Source organism: Temnothorax longispinosus, chromosome 1 (assembly GCF_030848805.1).
Source record: "Temnothorax longispinosus isolate EJ_2023e chromosome 1, Tlon_JGU_v1, whole genome shotgun sequence".
Lineage (NCBI taxonomy): Eukaryota > Metazoa > Arthropoda > Insecta > Hymenoptera > Formicidae > Temnothorax > Temnothorax longispinosus.
The window spans coordinates 2,456,583-2,473,406 of NC_092358.1; the positions used below are offsets into that span (position 1 = coordinate 2,456,583).

At 37.3% G+C, this 16,824-nt stretch overlaps 4 protein-coding genes and 1 long non-coding RNA gene across 7 annotated transcripts; 2 read left to right on the forward strand and 3 right to left on the reverse strand.

Annotated features, from left to right (window-relative positions):
- Positions 1-59: 59 nt before the first annotated feature.
- Rplp0 (ribosomal protein LP0) lies at positions 60-2,233 on the reverse strand. The gene is made up of 5 exons (XM_071770468.1): positions 2,167-2,233; positions 1,588-1,681; positions 1,028-1,438; positions 592-936; positions 60-342 (listed from the first exon to the last, which is right to left on the reverse strand). Exons 2-5 carry the CDS (start codon positions 1,639-1,641, stop codon positions 196-198), a joined length of 957 nt encoding a protein of 318 aa, XP_071626569.1. The 5' UTR covers positions 1,642-1,681; positions 2,167-2,233; the 3' UTR covers positions 60-195.
- Positions 2,234-2,754: 521 nt separating this feature from the next.
- On the forward strand, positions 2,755-6,977 carry Arfip (ADP ribosylation factor interacting protein arfaptin). 3 transcript variants are annotated; one of them, XM_071797637.1, is made up of 6 exons: positions 2,755-2,912; positions 3,606-3,809; positions 3,885-4,070; positions 4,160-4,481; positions 4,561-4,738; positions 4,830-6,977. In XM_071797637.1, the coding sequence occupies exons 2-6, from the start codon at positions 3,608-3,610 to the stop codon at positions 4,980-4,982; spliced, it is 1,041 nt and encodes a 346-aa protein (XP_071653738.1). In that variant the 5' UTR covers positions 2,755-2,912; positions 3,606-3,607; the 3' UTR covers positions 4,983-6,977. The 3 variants fall into 3 exon arrangements, with proteins under 3 accessions (XP_071653738.1, XP_071653746.1, XP_071653744.1); XM_071797645.1 differs by having other exon boundaries at positions 3,903-4,070; XM_071797643.1 differs by lacking the exon at positions 2,755-2,912 and adding an exon at positions 2,986-3,305.
- Positions 6,978-7,240: 263 nt separating this feature from the next.
- LOC139825132 (mitochondrial import inner membrane translocase subunit Tim10 B) lies at positions 7,241-8,145 on the reverse strand. Its single transcript, XM_071797648.1, has 3 exons — positions 7,989-8,145; positions 7,754-7,849; positions 7,241-7,549 (listed from the first exon to the last, which is right to left on the reverse strand). The coding sequence occupies exons 1-3, from the start codon at positions 8,010-8,012 to the stop codon at positions 7,352-7,354; spliced, it is 318 nt and encodes a 105-aa protein (XP_071653749.1). The 5' UTR covers positions 8,013-8,145; the 3' UTR covers positions 7,241-7,351.
- A 1,618-nt stretch (positions 8,146-9,763) lies between these two features.
- On the reverse strand, positions 9,764-11,185 carry LOC139825133 (uncharacterized). Its single transcript, XR_011735481.1, has 2 exons — positions 11,034-11,185; positions 9,764-9,890 (listed from the first exon to the last, which is right to left on the reverse strand). It is a non-coding gene; the product is annotated as an uncharacterized lncRNA (long non-coding RNA).
- Positions 11,186-11,764: 579 nt separating this feature from the next.
- LOC139825129 (uncharacterized) lies at positions 11,765-16,091 on the forward strand. The gene is made up of 3 exons (XM_071797647.1): positions 11,765-12,020; positions 13,926-14,084; positions 15,468-16,091. The coding sequence occupies exons 1-3, from the start codon at positions 11,960-11,962 to the stop codon at positions 15,707-15,709; spliced, it is 462 nt and encodes a 153-aa protein (XP_071653748.1). The 5' UTR covers positions 11,765-11,959; the 3' UTR covers positions 15,710-16,091.
- The last annotated feature ends 733 nt before the right edge of the window (positions 16,092-16,824 follow it).

Consider the following 16,824-nt stretch of genomic DNA (forward strand, 5'->3'; position numbering starts at 1 on the left):
AGACCAGAGTTGTAAATAAATGCGATCAACGATGGCGGAATGACAAATAAAATTTAGGATTGTTTTTCAATTTTATTTTATTTTGATGTCAGAAACAAGTAGTTATAAAATGATCCCGAGTTTGGACCGGGTCTTGTTTGACAAAGCTAGTTTCAGATGCACGTTTGTGCACGCATGACGTTAAGCACGCGTGCCTTAGTCGAACAGTCCGAAACCCATGTCGTCGTCCTCCGATTCGGATTCTTCCTTCTTCTCCTCCTTCTTCTCTGCAGCAGGAGCGTCGGCAGCGGCGGCAGCTGGGGCTGCTACAGCGGCGGCGGCAGCGGCGAACTTGCTCGGATCCTGCAATTCCATTATTCTCGATAAATACACACGACTTCTACGGCCGATCGCGCTTACAATATTCATGTTGCGTTTAATTCAGACTGCGCTTCCGCGCGACATTCAACAACGATCTTGACGCGTCAATGGGTTCAACTATTTCTAGTTTTGACACGTGGATCAAGATCTTCAGATGCGTCACGTTTTCATCATTTATATTCATTCAAGGTTGATTAGGAACTGTGGAGTGTAAATGTGCCAATATCGTACCTTGATGTACTCCTTGATGGTGGCAGCTTCCGCGAATTCAACATCGGTAACAGCAGCGATGGCCAGCAGGTTCTTGAAGCCGTTCGCGATGCTGTGCGGCGCGCTAGCGACCGTAGGATAGCCAATCGCCAAGCAAACCGAAGCCAAGTTTGCAACTCCGGCCATGAATTTCTCACGTAGATCCTCGGGTTTGATGTCTAGAATCTCGGGCGCGAAGATAGTGCCGGAATCGTATACTTGTTCGACGAGTAATCCATATGAGAAAGGAGAGATGTTCAGCATGTTCAAGAGCGTGGCCTCGGAAGCTCCCACCTTGTCGCCAGGCTTGAGGATATGGACGTCATTCTAAAATAATATCGTGTCGTTATACATTTGTAAAAAGTCCGTAAAAGATTCTGAAAGAATTGAATTTAGATACTTCTCGACGTATACTTACTATAATTTCAATAGTACCCTTGGAGATCTTGGTCGGGATACTCAAAGCTTGGAAGAACGAAGTCTTTTCGGGACCGAGTCCAGTGTTCTGCGCGGGGATGATAACGCTCAAGGGCGCGATGGCTCCTGCCCTGGCCGGTGCGCGTACTTTGTTCTCCAGCAGCTTGTCCCTCACTTCGATCAGATCACCCCGGGTGAAAACAAATCCGACATTACCGCGGATGTGAGGCAGTAATTTCTCCAGTGCCGCGTTACGTTCTATATGACCACGGATCGCTTTTCTCATCATGGTGTTTTTGCCCATCAGGACAACCGCGTTTCCACGGAGCGACATACGAATTTGTTGCATCTGCTTCGAGCCGACATTGTCTGCGCCCACGATGAAGCACTTGGGGTAATCGTCCAGAAGTTGCTATTTAACAAAAATTATTTCAATAAGTATCTTTTACATTTATGAATTTACATTTATCTGTTCGTATTAAGCAATATATGCTATTAGATTATATATGCAATGAGATTAGAATAGGATAACGAATACAAAGGTTAAGATGGGGTACTTACAACAAGTTTGGTGAAGTAATTTGACTTCCATGTCGCTTTATCCTCCCTACCCATCTTGAGAAGTGTGTAGGGATACCTTACGGGAGTTTAAGGACTGGAAACAATTGAAGACGAAAATTATAGACCACAATACGTAAAAAGCACTAAAAATTGTTGACGTTAAAACTTTTCAGACAATAAGATATATATTTTTCCTACATATCTCGTTCAGAGTTCCACAAGTGGGTTCACCTATTTCTAGGTCTTGTATCCCTCGAACGTTCAGACGCATTTTTTTTTCTCATCATGTAGCGCATATTTAAATAAATAATACAACAACGTTTTTCCTTCAGTTCGATATGCGGAACGTTCTCGTGGCACAATGCAAATGAACTTTCGATTATCCCGAGGCACATGGTTTCATAACCTCACATCTGATACAGCTTCGTTAAAATAATTGTCTAATATACGACTTTTGTATTATTTTTATATAAAAATGATACGCGTGCAGCGTCGTGAGTCCAAGATGGACAATATAAAAATTAACTAACGTAGCAATACTGCAAAAATAACGCTATAAATATCGACGATCCAACTTACCTCAGCAACGTGCGATGACGCGATGGAGAAGGAAAAGGAAACGGAAGTTTTAGGATCGGGCAGACATGTCACATGATTAAATTTTAGACCCCGTATCTCATGAATGGCGTCCCTCGAACTGTCCAATGACTCCAATGAGAAGCTCGCAAATGTCTCATTAGTGGCAACCAATTGAAAAAGTAGTTTAAAAATGAATCTTCTTCATCTGGACAGTATGCACAATGTAAATTATTATAAATTAAACGACCGATTGATTACGTGATTGATTTACTTGAACTATATTTTTGCAAACAGTCCTAGAAAAAATAAAAAACAGTTTTAGACTAGATTAAATGTATTTTAGTCATAATTATTTATTTAATCAACTGTACATTGACATAAAAGATGATATAATTATAATATCAGTTACACGATATTAATATAAAAATATTATTTTTTACGTATAACGAGAAGAATAGTAAGCAATCAGTTATTTCTTTTTGTTTTACCTTGCACTTTTCTTACTATAAAATTATAGAAAAAAATCTAATATTTTAATATTGATCCATTTTGAACTTTATCGGTAAAAGTCGCATTATTGGCTCGCAGTCGGTACCGGCGCTCATCGTGCCATCTAACCTCACACGTTGCTCTTCCCACGAAACGCCGCTGATAAGAATCTCTCGGCCGTCAAGTGTTTCGATTTACATTAAAACGTACTGACACGTAGCAGTAGAAGTTAACGCGCGGGTGTCGATCTTAATGTAGTAAGTATCGCTTTATTCTTCTCGCTGCCTCGCGCTTATTTCCCACGCTACGAAGGACAAATTTTGATTCGCGCTCTCTTTCTCTCTCTCTCTCTCTCTCTCTCTCTCTCTCTCTCACGAAAGAGAGGAAAAAAGTTAAAGCGAGGGGAAGACTGGGGAGAGACGAGCGTCCAGTGACGTTTCTTCGCGTCTTCTGTGACGGCGCAGTCTGAAAATTCTCTCAAGATATGTCAAATAGAAGGCGTATCTGTGTGTAAGCGATAAGAGCGTGTCGAATGGTTCACGGTGACTCCGATTGTAATTACGGAAATTCCTCGCGATAATATACGGCACGCGGGCCGAATGTCGTGAGCGGTGACCGTGTCTGTTGCATTCTCTGCCAAATTGTCAACTGTAAGTATCTCTCCCAGTGTCAGAAAGTGTTGCCGGGTCTTCGCGAGGGCTGCACGATGTTCAATTTCAGTGTAGAGCGAAGCGCAATTGCTCGGGCTGTTTGTTGGCAGTCCAAGATTCACTTGGTGTTATTTATCTTAACAGAATGTTACCTCGAATGTATTGTAAAGAGGGACGACGAGCACGTATATTTCTCAATGATGTCACTTGCGAAAAGATTTCGATTGTTTCGGGAAGGAATTTGTATCTGAAGAAGTGTCACACACGGTGCTTACATTGGATGTGTATACCTTGTAACAGGAATGTCCCAGATTACGGTCACGCCAAGTGGGATGGAGCGCAGTATTCACGAAATGTTGAAGGACGCACCCTCCCTAAACGAGAGCGACAGCGCTGTGCACACCGGGACCCCGCCGCCTCACGTACCGAACAATTGCAGCAGTGAGGCCCATCCGAGACCAGCCACCATAAACCTGAACCTGGGAAGTCCTACGACTCAGATCTGTAAGTGTCAAACATGCTCCCCTCGCGTGTTTGCCGTCGTTCGTAATGGTAACGGCTTTAAAATTGAAGTAAAAGACGTCTGTATTCCTACAGCGGTCGCGGTCTCGCCTGGCACGCCGGTTCAGAATGGCGACACGCAAACCATGCGCACCACCCAGAGCAAAATTGAGAGTCTGAAGAATTGGAGTATCTCCACGTACAAATGTACCAAGCAATTGATGTACGAGAGATTAGGGAAAACGTCGCGTACCGTAGACTTCGGTGAGTTTCTGCCTAAAAGGATATTTCTGGCGGATTATTTTTATCGTTTCCCAAAACATAATACACATTCTCTGGTTTTGTTATTCCAGAACTCGAGACGCAGATCGAATTGCTCAGAGATACCCAGAGGAAATATTGCAACGTTCTGCGACTGTCGCGAGCTTTGGCGTCGCACTTTCATCACGTTGTCCAGACGCAACACGCTCTCGGAGAAGCGTTTTCCGAATTAGCGCAGAAATCGCCTGAGCTTCAGGAGGAGTTTCTGTACAATTCGGAAACGCAAAGAAATTTAACTAAAAACGGCGAGACACTTCTAGGGGCCTTAAATTTCTTCGTTTCCTCTGTGAATACCTTGTGTAATAAAACGATCGAGGACACGCTGCTCACAGTGAGACAATACGAAACTGCGAGGTATGCGATTTTTATTCCGAGTATATTTTTCGTTTCACGTTAGTTACAGCCACGCTATTATAACGTAATAATTATACAGGATAGAGTACGATGCGTATAGAACAGATTTAGAGGCTCTTGTGCAAGCTACAAAGTCAGATAGTAACAATGCGGCGAGATTAGAGGAGGCACAGGCTAGTTATGAGGGGCACAAGCAGAATTTCGAAAAATTGCGCTCGGACGTTTCCATTAAGTTGAAATTCTTGGATGAGAACAGGGTATTCTGCTTTAATTCCTTTTACAAATTGTTAATTGACAATTGATCAACTGCTATTAACTGATCTTCTAACAAGCACCTCCCTGTTTCAGATTAAAGTGATGCACAAGCAATTGCTGTTATTCCATAATGCTGTATCTGCCTACTTCTCGGGGAATCAAACCGCGTTGGAGGCAACTCTCAAACAATTTAACATCAAGGTGAAATCACCGAATTCCACTTTACCGTCGTGGCTGGAGCAGTAGTCGAATTAAGTTGAATATTTCGTCCTACCGCAAAGGATGTGAATATATATACAAGTGCGTTCGTCCACCGAATTATCTACCGAGTTTGCGAAACGCAGAAAGTAAAGGTAGAACAATTATCAAAAAACTCGACGATTGCCAGTATTGTGAGCTGCCGTTTATTCTGACAACCAATAGAGAGTGAAAAATTGCGAGATTTATGGTGTATAAACAGACTGAATTCAAGGTGTAATATCGATCATCAATATTGAGTATTATATATATATATATATACAGCATGTATCATAAAATTAATGATTCTTTTAAGAGAATTATACAAATCAGTAGGAATCTCTAACCAACATAGGCAATGTTCTGATAATTAATTTCTAACGCTTGAACACATTTGAGGAGGCAATAGATATTTAATTTTTATATTTCTCTTAGAGGAGTTTCAAAATGTAAATACGTAATGTGACGTAACATGATAAATGGAGCCTTCTATTTTACAGCATATTTAGTGGTATTAATTACTTATTATCATGCTATATCACACTTTACACATGCATCATAAACGTATAGCTTAACAGAGCGATGAGTAAGCCCACTATCTTAAAAGACCAATCTTTAAGCTACACATTATTCATTGTTTCATATAGTTTTAAAGCTGTAATATGATAAATTTATAAACTTAGTCTCTATTTATGAGAAGATGCGGTTATTTAAGTTATTTATTGAAGATCAATTTGTTAAAAGCAAGAAAATGAATGGATTGAAATCTCAGAAGATTATGTTAAAAGTGTACATTGCACACTAAAAAGAAATAATTTAAATCTTAAAATATTTCTCTATTTATTGTATCATAATTTGCTATAATTATTGTACTTTGTATTATCAGAAACTATGACAAATGTCATAAAAATATTAATAAATATTGCATCAGTGGTATAATGGCAAATTTGTTTGCAACCGTATGGTACTTTCGATTTTATATAGTAAATATAATAATTGTAGATAAAAATTACATGACATATTGTATTTTTCAAAAATTTTTGCGTAGTTTTTGTGTTTAAAGATTTATATATTTTTAAAATTTAATTTTTGAACAAAACACTGCAAAGAGATGCTAGTCATTTTCTTACTTAAGTATTTATTTAAAAATTATAAAAAAAAATTATGACATTTACAGTCAAATAAATGAGTTTAGTTGCTTGTGCTTGTATTCTATAGTGGGAACATACATACATACGCTTCGTACGCGCAGTTTGCAATTTCCAGATTTCTTTTGATGAGATACCTTTAAGTTTTATAACAGCAAATGTATAACATTTCTACTGATGATTATTTCTTATTTGCCATGATAGTGATAATCACTGCAATTAGCCACGATTAACGAAGAAATAAGCTAGCTAGTAGGGAGATACGTAATATTATGATGTTATGCCACAAGATTGCGAAGATGATTCTTCCAATGTGTAAATGATATTTAATAAACATTTCACATGTGTGTATGGTGAATGTATACAAAGTAAATGTACAAGATATCAACAATCTTGGAGAATCACTAGATTTCTATCATTTTACGCTTGCATCTGTTATCTGTAAGGAATAATGGCGCGAAAATATTTGATAACTTTGGCCTGTGTAATATTTAACGCTGCTACCATTCGTATCATGTATATATTCTTTGCGCTAGTATAATGTGTAAAGACTTTACAAACATGTATTCTTGCTTTAGTTTATATATAATCTTGCTACGTAATTAAGTTGCATTGCAAGACACATGGAAGAGGCAAGTGCTTTATCTGTCATGATCTGATCTCTTTTTAAATTGATATTACATGACAAAAATGACACAATTGTTTTCCATTAAATTGTGTACTTCATACACTTTATTATTTATAAAATATATAATAACTGAAAGAGATTATGTGTTCCTAACTATAATGTTATCGTGTGTGTATATTATGTGTATACAAATTGTCTTAACAATAAATAATTACTTATATTACAGAACACTTTCTTTTTCATATATATCTTATAAAATGTAAATGTATTTCTTTAAAAGAAATACATTATTCAAGGCAAAGCTAAAACATCTATTATTTAAGTAGATCAATTTTTAGAGATATAAGAGACATTTATATAGAAAGTATGATCTACATAATTAAATGTTTACACGAACACTATAAATAGGAGAAAATATAAATGTGCGCACTTCTCTCTAAATACGCACATATAGGTATACCCGGTCCCGGTGTATATACACATGTGTGAGATATTCTTAAATTATTTTATATACATTTTAATAGATCTTCACAATTCATGATGCAAACTAAAAAATATTTGAGGAACTAATAAATATAACGCATGTAATTGACAAATATGTATTATTGTGGGTTCTGTTCCACTTTGAGCTGTTGACTTTGTTCCAACTCCGTTTGTTGACTTGCTTCTAACGCCGTCTGCGCTGTGGTTATTTCCTCTATCCGTTTGCGCACCATTATGGGTTGCACCTCCATGAATATTTCCATTATCTTATGATTAGCGTGGATGTATTTCTGCGCGCAGTTATTTACGCAGAGCTCCTACAAATTCCAGTTAGATTAATTTGTATTCGATAGTGCTTCAATTATAGAGTCTGGTTTTCTAATGCCGAACTAGCTGCACACCAGTTTAACTTTTTTACTCCACATTGGAAGGAATTAAAAAGATTAACTCTGAACTAGCGCGGCCAATTCAGCAATAGAAAACAAACCCATTGTCTGATGTTCCTTCATAATGATACTTACTTCGTCGGAGGTAATTTCTCGAGAGAGAAAAGTGTTCGCACATTTCTTGAAACACATCTCAGATATCTGGTTGTAGAGCAGAAGAAAATCCTTAAACTGTGGAAAATAGATTTATCACAGTCTCATCGTTCAACGATTAACGTGTGCGACGATTATTATTTATAATTTTTATGCAGACAACGTGGAATATTGGTTACGTTTAGACGAACAGTCAAGTCGTGCCAAAGATACGTACATTTCTTAGCTGTAACGCATCCATGTGGATAGCCGTATACTTTCAACGCGTAACAAATGTATTTTTCTCGAGTGTCAATTTAAATGTAACTATAAAACATTATTTCGATAATATATTAGAAGCGTGATAACCTCTTGCGACACGTGGGTTTTAAACGGACACGTACAATTTACAAGTGACCTACTTTATCGGCTGCCTAAAAATAAGAAAGCTGCGTTACCGATACCAATTAATTTATCGATCGGCGGTACGTGTGCACTGTGTGCAGTTATAAACAAACGACTCGAGGATCCAAGGGTGTTTTCCGTTTGGGCTGCGGTCCCACTTGACAACAAATCCTTTGGAGCGTTCTTCTTCTCCTTCTTTCTTCGTTGAAAGAAATGAGAAGAGGAATGCTTCGAAGCATTTGTAGCGTCAAGGGGTGGACCGCACTAATTGACACGTAAGTCGACACAAACGTCGTTCTATCTTTCTTGGCATTCAATGAGCAACAAAGACAGAACGAGACTCGTGTCGACTTGTGTCAGTTAGATGGAAAGGGTACCTCAAATAAATCATAAGCGAGATAGACAATTTCGAGAATTGGGAATTTTAAATCAACGGAAATCAAGGATCTCGAAAATGGACGAAATATCAAGGAAAATGTAATTGGTAAGGGATATTTTATTATTTTGAAAGTCTATAAAGAATGTTTTATAAAGTTTCAAGCGTTGCCATCTCGAGAATTAGCAATTTCACATCGTAAAAAATCATGAAAAAATCATGAAATCTTGAGAAAAACCACAAAGTATTAAAATATAATTGAATAACGGGTGACATACTAATTAAAAAATTACAAGAATTATCATTTCAAGGATTCCAAAAAGAAAACTACTAAAAATTTGAGGCGTGAAAACTTAAATTCTTAAAAAAATATATATATTGTTAATTTGCCCCGCAAAGATATATAAATAATTCACACGTTTCGCATCATTATGCGCTGCTAACGGCATGCCCCTCGTCGCGACGTCCCTTTGATTATCATAGATAAGATATCTCGCGAGGAGCGTATTTTAAGAAACCTCTTTCTCTTCCGAGGAACGTTCTTCAACATGATCGGAACCCTCTCATTCGCGATTGTACTGCCTGTCTTTTTGCGTACGAGTAAGTGAATTTTTATGATGTCTTTATTACTCGTGATGTAAAAGATCATAAGACACAAGAATCGTGTTGCGTAAAGTGATTTTTATCTATTTTAAATTAGGCTCCGTCGTAGTTTTGTTATCGCTTCGCTTTTTACGTGCAATTTTGTTAGTTTTGTATTGGATACCTCCGCTTCTCGTACAGCGTATTAATTGCATTTAATAAAGATATCTAATTCACTGTTATTATTTTTCTTAAACAATATATCGATAAACGCGCAGAAGAAGACAGTTTAATTTATTATATATAAATTTTTTTTTCAGTGGTTTACTCACGACAAGATTTATGGTGTTACGATTGCAATACGGATCTAAGGCATGGACATAGAGGAGATTGCAACGATCCTTACTCACCCGGTGCTTTCGAGTTGGTCGCTTGCCCTCGGAACGAATCTCATCATTGTCACAAAAGTATCATATTATGTACGTATATTGGTGATTTACACACGCATGTACGATTATAAAACATCGCTGAGACCGCTCAGAGAAATTTCTCTCTTAATTACTATTTTTTTTACACGCCAATTGAAGTACAGTAAATTGGAGAAGCTCGTGCGAAGTAAAAAAGTAAAATATGTACGATATTTTTGGCAGATAGAAATATTTTAGTAACGGTACGAGCCTGCGTGTCATCGCGTCAGATCAAGGAATACTGTAATTACGGAGACAGCATTCGTTTCCCGCATTCGAACATCGAGTGTTATTTCTGCAAGGAAAACGCCTGTAACAATAACGAATTATTCGATCCTGCGTCAGAATGGTGTCTTGGATTTATCGCAATTATTTTGCCATGGATACTAACGTGAGACATGCAGATAATAATAATAATTCGTGAAAATCAACTCACGTTTCAACTCAAGTTTAATTAATTTTACTTACACGTAATCATATATAATAATGTTACAAGTTCCGAAATGTTTATTCCTGCTCGACAACGTCCGATAAAGGTTTTTAAGATGCAGCTAAATATAAAAAAATTATAAAATACTTATATATGATCCTTTAAAAGTTTAAAATAAAAATGTCCTCGAAATATTACTAAAAGAGAATTGGGAAATCGTGTCAGGTGCAATTTCTTATCATCTTTCTCGCAAATAATTTTTTTAAATATAAAAAGTAACTTGATCGTTGTGATGGCATGATTATGTGATTTTTGATAATTGATGAATAAATAAGATTGGGTACCGGAAAAGATGAATAAGGCTACATAGTGAGATGAATAAGAATATTACGCTTAGTCACACGATTAATTCAACGGCGTGATCATTTTAACGTAAGCCGAAGTATGTTCGCCGATGATTATATGCTCGTGAGAAATCTGATATGAGAAATATATACGTACGTTTCCTTTTCTTAATTCTGTTACAACTGTAGGACAAGTCAAATATGTTCGCCGGTGAGAAATCCGATATGAGAAATATACGTACCTACGTTTCCTTTACTTAATTCTGTTACAACTGTAGGACAAGTGGATTTAATTAGGAAGATTAGGCATTAGCGACGTAAGGTTGTTGATATGGAAAAGACCAGGTCCCGCATGACAGATGGTTTTATTGTTCCAAGACGGCTCTATCTATCTTAAATAGATGCTCGCGATCGCACGGTATTAAGCTACTTTATTAGATATAGTATATATTTCATGCATAAATATGTAAAATAATTCGAAGAGCGAATAGTTGATGAAATATTTTATATTTCATAAACATATCGAAACATTCTACTTGCGTTAGAAATCAATTTACATAAAACAAAAATTATTTTATTTTATTTATTGACATTATCAACTTTCAACAATTAAAACTGATTCTCGTCTGAAGTATCCAAGACAAAAAATTGATATGAGTGAGTAATTTAGATCAGTTACCTTGTATGTAGGTATTAGATGTGTATGTGTGTGTGTGTTAAAGGCATGTAAAACTTTTTTCCCAGTCCGTTTTGAGGTCGAATATTTCGATACGCTTAACCGGAACTGCCAGTTGTTGGAATTTAATGTCGCTGAACAAGCCACAGACTTCTAAGTACGCAACGTTCTCCTCCTCGGTAACTCCAACAATAAACTTCATTTTACGTTTAACGCACGCACATATACATCAGATACGTGAATGAACGGCGCGGAAACGATTACCAAGGGGTCCAGGTCAAATACCAGAGTCAAGTCAGTAATGTTCAGCAGGGTTAAATGCTTCCTTGACCTCCCTTGATGAGTCGGCAGGACACACTTTGTAATGTCGACTTAAATATTTCGGAAATTGTTTAGAGACGTGCAAAAAGGGATGATTGAAATAGGAGGATTTTCCCCTGACGAGATATTTATTTATATTTTTTTAAGTTTCTCGACACATGCGATCGTACTATCTTCATCAAGGAGATAATCGATCACAAATAAATTCAAGGATACGTAGTTGGCGAGAAACTGCTAAACTGTCAGTATACCTCGTATATGTATTTACATTTTACATGCATTAATTATATATACTCGAAGAAGGAATCGCGCATTAAGGCGAAAGAGAGAAACCTCGTAGCGATCGGCGGACAGGCAGTGAGAAAGAGAGAGAAAATGTGCGAAGGAGAGGAAGAGGAGTGCTCTTGGCAAAGAGGGTGTTGGTTCCTCAGTATCGTACTGGACACGTTTGGCATCGGCAGTATCCAAACGGCCATCCGGATCGCTCGACATTACAAACCGTCGTTTTCGATCGTCGTGATTATCGAGGAAGGATTTTCTTCACGAGCTCCTGCGGGGAGAAACAGAGTTGATTTTGCGGTTTTGACGAACGTATCGACATCTCCAAAATGGTCTCCATCGAGCGCACGGCGATGATCATCTTCGGGCTAGCCCTTTTCGTAACTTCGGGTGAGTCTGCGCTAATCCAAGTGAAAACTATATTAGAAAAGATTTGAAAAAGATTGCTCTTGCGAAACAAAGACTTAGAAGAGTAATTCACCGAGAATTTTTGGCCATTTTGAATAGTTACAAGTCTATGATGAAGTTTCTGCCGCGGACTCCGCGTCTCGTTTGTAAATATTATATATTAAAAGAAAAAAGCACTTGAAATATTATTCTTGTTTTTTTTATGAATGAATTTTATATATCTTGTGCAAAATTATATCACGTACCGTAAAGAAAGTGTGTAAAATTACGTAAATTATATAGAATTACATGGAAAACTGTATGTATTTTTGTTATAAATCATGTGGTGTTTGTGTTTATATTACTTAATTTTAAATATTTTATTTTATAATGCAATATATTGATTGCTTGCCAATTAGAAAAAAGATAATTATGATATCACAATTATTATATATATTACATATGATATATTACGATTGTTATGATGTTACGTAATCGCACCAAGTCAACAATTTAAAATTTCCTAGAAATCTTGTTTATTTCTGCTTTCCTTGCACTTATTAGTATGCAAATTAATAATGTTCGCAGTCTTTGCGCGAGTTTATAAGATGTCGGTATCGGAACAACATAAAAAAAATGAAAAACAGGATATCATCGTTATCTAATCGTAATATCTCTCATCCTGATCTTTTTTGCTGTATTATTATATATATATATATAATCTTTTTTCATTTCGTGATATTTGCTTTCAAGTTACATATTGCGTCGCGCCTCAATGCATTTTTACAATGGGGACAACCTGATTGTGTACAAAACTGGCGCGCACCATTAATATTGACGGTTACTCAGCATTACATCACTTCTTAATCATACCCGCACCTGTTTTCCTTTATAGAATTGCGCAGGTATCTTCTCAATTGTGATTCCAATTTAGATTTATTTCCGTGAGTTTCCGCGATTTACGTTCTGTAGATGTAAATCCGTCTCAAGCGTGAACGGTATCTCTTTTTTTTTTAAATAAAAAATATATCTGTCACGCGTATCTTGAAGCAATGTATTATGTGTTATCTACTAGGCAAGATAATATTGTTTTGCACATGTCGCGGATCATGTATTTTTCAACATTGAGATTTCTTTCGGGTCGGATTTTGCGTCACAATTTTTTAAATTAGAAACTATTTTTATTAACATTAATTTAATACTTATTTTACACGTGTGTGTTATTTGTTTTTGATATATTTTATCTGTAATTGTAAAGATTATCAGAAACAATTGAGGGAAATCTTCTGCAAACCTGAAAATCCTGATTCTAATAAAACTTTGTAAATAGGATAAATTTAGATTCTAGATAAATTCACAGAAATTTTCAGTTGATGCTACAAAGAATGGTTTTAATGGATAAAATTGCCTCTCTGTACGGCTGTTGACTCTTTTAAAAACGTCTCGACGAAATCTATAACTTTTATTTGAAGGAAAAAAATCAAGTTTTATAAGAAATCAGTCGTTTTTAAAATTTCTTGGAAACAACAATATTTACGGCATAACACATCGGAATCATCCATATTTTTCGAGAGATTTGCCTGCGTCGATTAAAATGACTCACCTTATATAACATTTTATGAAGAATAATTTTGAGAGAATTAAAGAATATTTTGAAAGAATAATTATTTTCAAGAACTCACCCCTTTGCACTCACTATATAAAAAAATATCTGTCGCTGTTATAATATTACAAAATAAGGAAATTTTTATTCTTTGAACATACAATTCTACGTAAATATTTAATTGTTTTCTACGTTTACACGCGCGCGATATACCTATTACGATACACGTGTGTTTATATCGCGTCGCGACACTCAAATCGCAAAGTAAACCATATCTTATGGATTTTTCATCTTGTGTCTAATAGGTTCCGCCTTACGATGCTGGGTATGCTCGTCCAACGTAAATGTCATGTGCAATGACCCGATGAACACTACAGATCACCAGGCTGCGTTCCACGTAAGGACTTGCGACCCAGGCCCTTACGGTTCCTCAAAACCCATCTGCCGCAAAATCGTCAAACGAGGTAAAAGTAACTTTACTCGTTTGTCCGAGTCTGAGATAATACCATGATGTAACTTTGCTAAAAAAAAAGTTTCCTATTGTATTTATGGAGTATCTATACGGCGACTACAATAGTCATTCAATTTTACAATGTAAACAAGTCTCAATGAAACGCGGATGTCGCTAACGTTTCACGAGGCTCGCATTCGATTATTCTTTTCGCATTTTAACATCCGCCCATCTCGCGGTGTACGTGTTGGTTCCTCAGTTGTTAACGCATTTACGTGATAGTGCGAAAAAAAAGAGAAACCACCGCGTGACCGTGACGATGGCGAGAGAAAAACTCCGTTCGGCATGCGCGAAATACGTCGCGCGTATTACGCCGGACATTCGTCGAGATGCTCGTTAGTCGGGTGGATGACGCATTGTGAAGTGGCGTCTTTTAAATCGCATCTTTTTAATGCGTTGCATCCTTTTCTCTCCGCGAGACTGTGACGACGCGAACGGTATATGCGCGCCGCGATTGAGTCATACCGCGGGCGCGCATAGAAATGACTATGATAATTGGACGTTAAAACAAGGCCGGTGTGCCACACCTACGGAGGAAAAAATTGTCATTATGCCCACCACCACCATTACGGGCTGATTAATTTCGGGCCAGGGTAATACACGCCTCTCTTGTCCGTTTCGTGCGCGCGCCGTATATTGTCAACACGTTGTTTAAATCTGTCATTGGGTGGTTTTTCACGGCAAATCGAACGTACTAACCGCGCGCACGTCGAATTTACGTCGATTCGACGGAATTCTAGCGTGACGAGGCAGCGTGCGTGAAATAGCGAGCGCGACCGCCACACGAACGCAAAAATTACGTAAGCGACAATAATAATCGCGCTATTAAATCCGACGCTGGCTTTGCCGCGCTCGCTGGCGCACGGGAGAAGATGACCCCGAAACGATTGCGCGCTTATTGAAGGACTTTCCGAGAAGTTCCCGTGTTCGTTTTCTGATGCATCGGACGAGATATATAAGCGCGAAAGAAACGCGGCCGCGTGTATTTGTGCCGAGCGATTTCTTAACTATAAGTCTCAAGTTGAGGCAATCTATAAATCGCGGATTTTAAAATTTTATTTTATTCATTTTATTTATAATTTTATGTCATCTATTTTGATACGTATATCTAAATTGTTATTAAATTAATGTATATAAATATAATTAATTTATATCATACATATATATGTATATGTATGTTTTATACTAGATATGTAAAATTTATATATTCTGTTTTCTTAAACGTTTTGTCGTATTATATCGAAACTATAAATAGAATTTGAGCCTGACACGAAGGGGACTCTAAACTGGCCCGAAAACCCCGATCACCCTCGTTAAACAATTAATCTGTGTTTAGAATACGGCGATCGGATTATCATACGCCAGTGCTCCACTCCGTATCATGACGAAATGGAAATCACCAACGGCCAGTGCGGCAACTCCCTGACACAGCCAGGACGTGATGTAATCGAGTCCTGCCACATCTGCAGCACCGATTTGTGCAATTCCGCGACGGATGCCTCCGCGATGAGGCTGCTCTACGTCGCCACGATGATACTTCTTGCCTGCACTTTCCACCAGTCGAAATACGTTCTTTAACCTTATGATATTAATCTATAGTTAATGATAAAAGAAAAGCAGAGAAAAGAAAAAGAAAAAGGTAAAAGGGAAAAAAGGGAGAAGAGCGGTTCGAACAATAGCTACGAATACTTAATGTTGTAAATCTGTACGACTAACAAACTTTCACTGTGAACGAACGCGAATTGTTTCCCCGACTCGATGGCGATTCGAAAGAATGCGATGAAAAAAGTGCACGGCTGAAGAAGCCTTGCGTAATTTCTCTCACCCGGTTCAAAAGCAATCCGATATTGCGAAACGCGAAAATTACGAACGAGAAAGCGCGCGGATTTTACAATTAATATTTTGATTCAATCGAATTTGCTGTAAGTACAAAATAAAAGACATAACATAATCATGTGTAGACCCGACTTTTCTTTCGGAACGTTTTAAAGTTAACGAGCCTTAAGTTCGAGTTGTGTAATGAGACGAAGGCACCAGCTCGACCCTATATACACCATCTCTGCGCGCTCTCCGACGGCGGACCGTCGCTTGTAATAATTACGCCATGTAGAACGAATTGGACCCATCATCATTGCGTCTCGTTTTCATTGGTTCAACCTTGTTTCGTCTTAAGTAGGCATTATCTTGAGCGTTTCCTCTTGTTACTTTTTACGTCTTCCTCTCTTTTTGTCACGAGAATATCTTAAGTAGTTAAGAGCGAAGGAGAGTAGGTAAAAGAGCTTATCAGGTATCCGTCCAACGATTAGAATAATAAATAAATATGTTCTCAAAGGGTTGACGGTGTCAACACACATTAACTATATGTATATATATGTATATGTGTATATATAGGGTGGGGCACCTAAAAGAAAACACCGGAATATTTTGAAAAATGAGTCCGGCAGGCAAAGATGTTTCAGACAAAAGTTGTGTGGTGGGGAACAAATAATTACATATCTTTTCGAAAGGCAACAGAAAATGAATTGTTTACAAGAAATTTTATGTCAAAATGTTAGAATAAGATATAAGATATTTCGTAAACTATATTGACTTTTTGATAACTGTAATAATTGTTTATGTAGAATAATTAGAAGAATAATATTATGTTAAAAAATCTTATAATTTTATTTAAAAAAGGCTTCTATTACTTTGTA

Coding starts and splice junctions, on each gene's coding strand:
- Rplp0 (XM_071770468.1), bottom strand. CDS start 1,641: ATGGGTAGGGAGGATAAAGCGACATGGAAGTCAAATTACTTCACCAAA. Junction 1,439..1,587: donor ATTACTTCACCAAACTTGTT/GTAAGTACCCCA, acceptor TTTGTTAAATAG/CAACTTCTGGACGATTACCC. Junction 937..1,027: donor AGGGTACTATTGAAATTATA/GTAAGTATACGT, acceptor ATATTATTTTAG/AATGACGTCCATATCCTCAA.
- Arfip (XM_071797637.1), top strand. CDS start 3,608: ATGTCCCAGATTACGGTCACGCCAAGTGGGATGGAGCGCAGTATTCAC. Junction 4,482..4,560: donor AGACAATACGAAACTGCGAG/GTATGCGATTTT, acceptor ATAATTATACAG/GATAGAGTACGATGCGTATA. Junction 4,739..4,829: donor AATTCTTGGATGAGAACAGG/GTATTCTGCTTT, acceptor TCCCTGTTTCAG/ATTAAAGTGATGCACAAGCA.
- LOC139825132 (XM_071797648.1), bottom strand. CDS start 8,012: ATGGATGCGTTACAGCTAAGAAAT. Junction 7,850..7,988: donor ATGCGTTACAGCTAAGAAAT/GTACGTATCTTT, acceptor TATTTTCCACAG/TTTAAGGATTTTCTTCTGCT. Junction 7,550..7,753: donor GAGAAATTACCTCCGACGAA/GTAAGTATCATT, acceptor TGGAATTTGTAG/GAGCTCTGCGTAAATAACTG.
- LOC139825129 (XM_071797647.1), top strand. CDS start 11,960: ATGGTCTCCATCGAGCGCACGGCGATGATCATCTTCGGGCTAGCCCTT. Junction 12,021..13,925: donor AGCCCTTTTCGTAACTTCGG/GTGAGTCTGCGC, acceptor TGTGTCTAATAG/GTTCCGCCTTACGATGCTGG. Junction 14,085..15,467: donor CCGCAAAATCGTCAAACGAG/GTAAAAGTAACT, acceptor ATCTGTGTTTAG/AATACGGCGATCGGATTATC.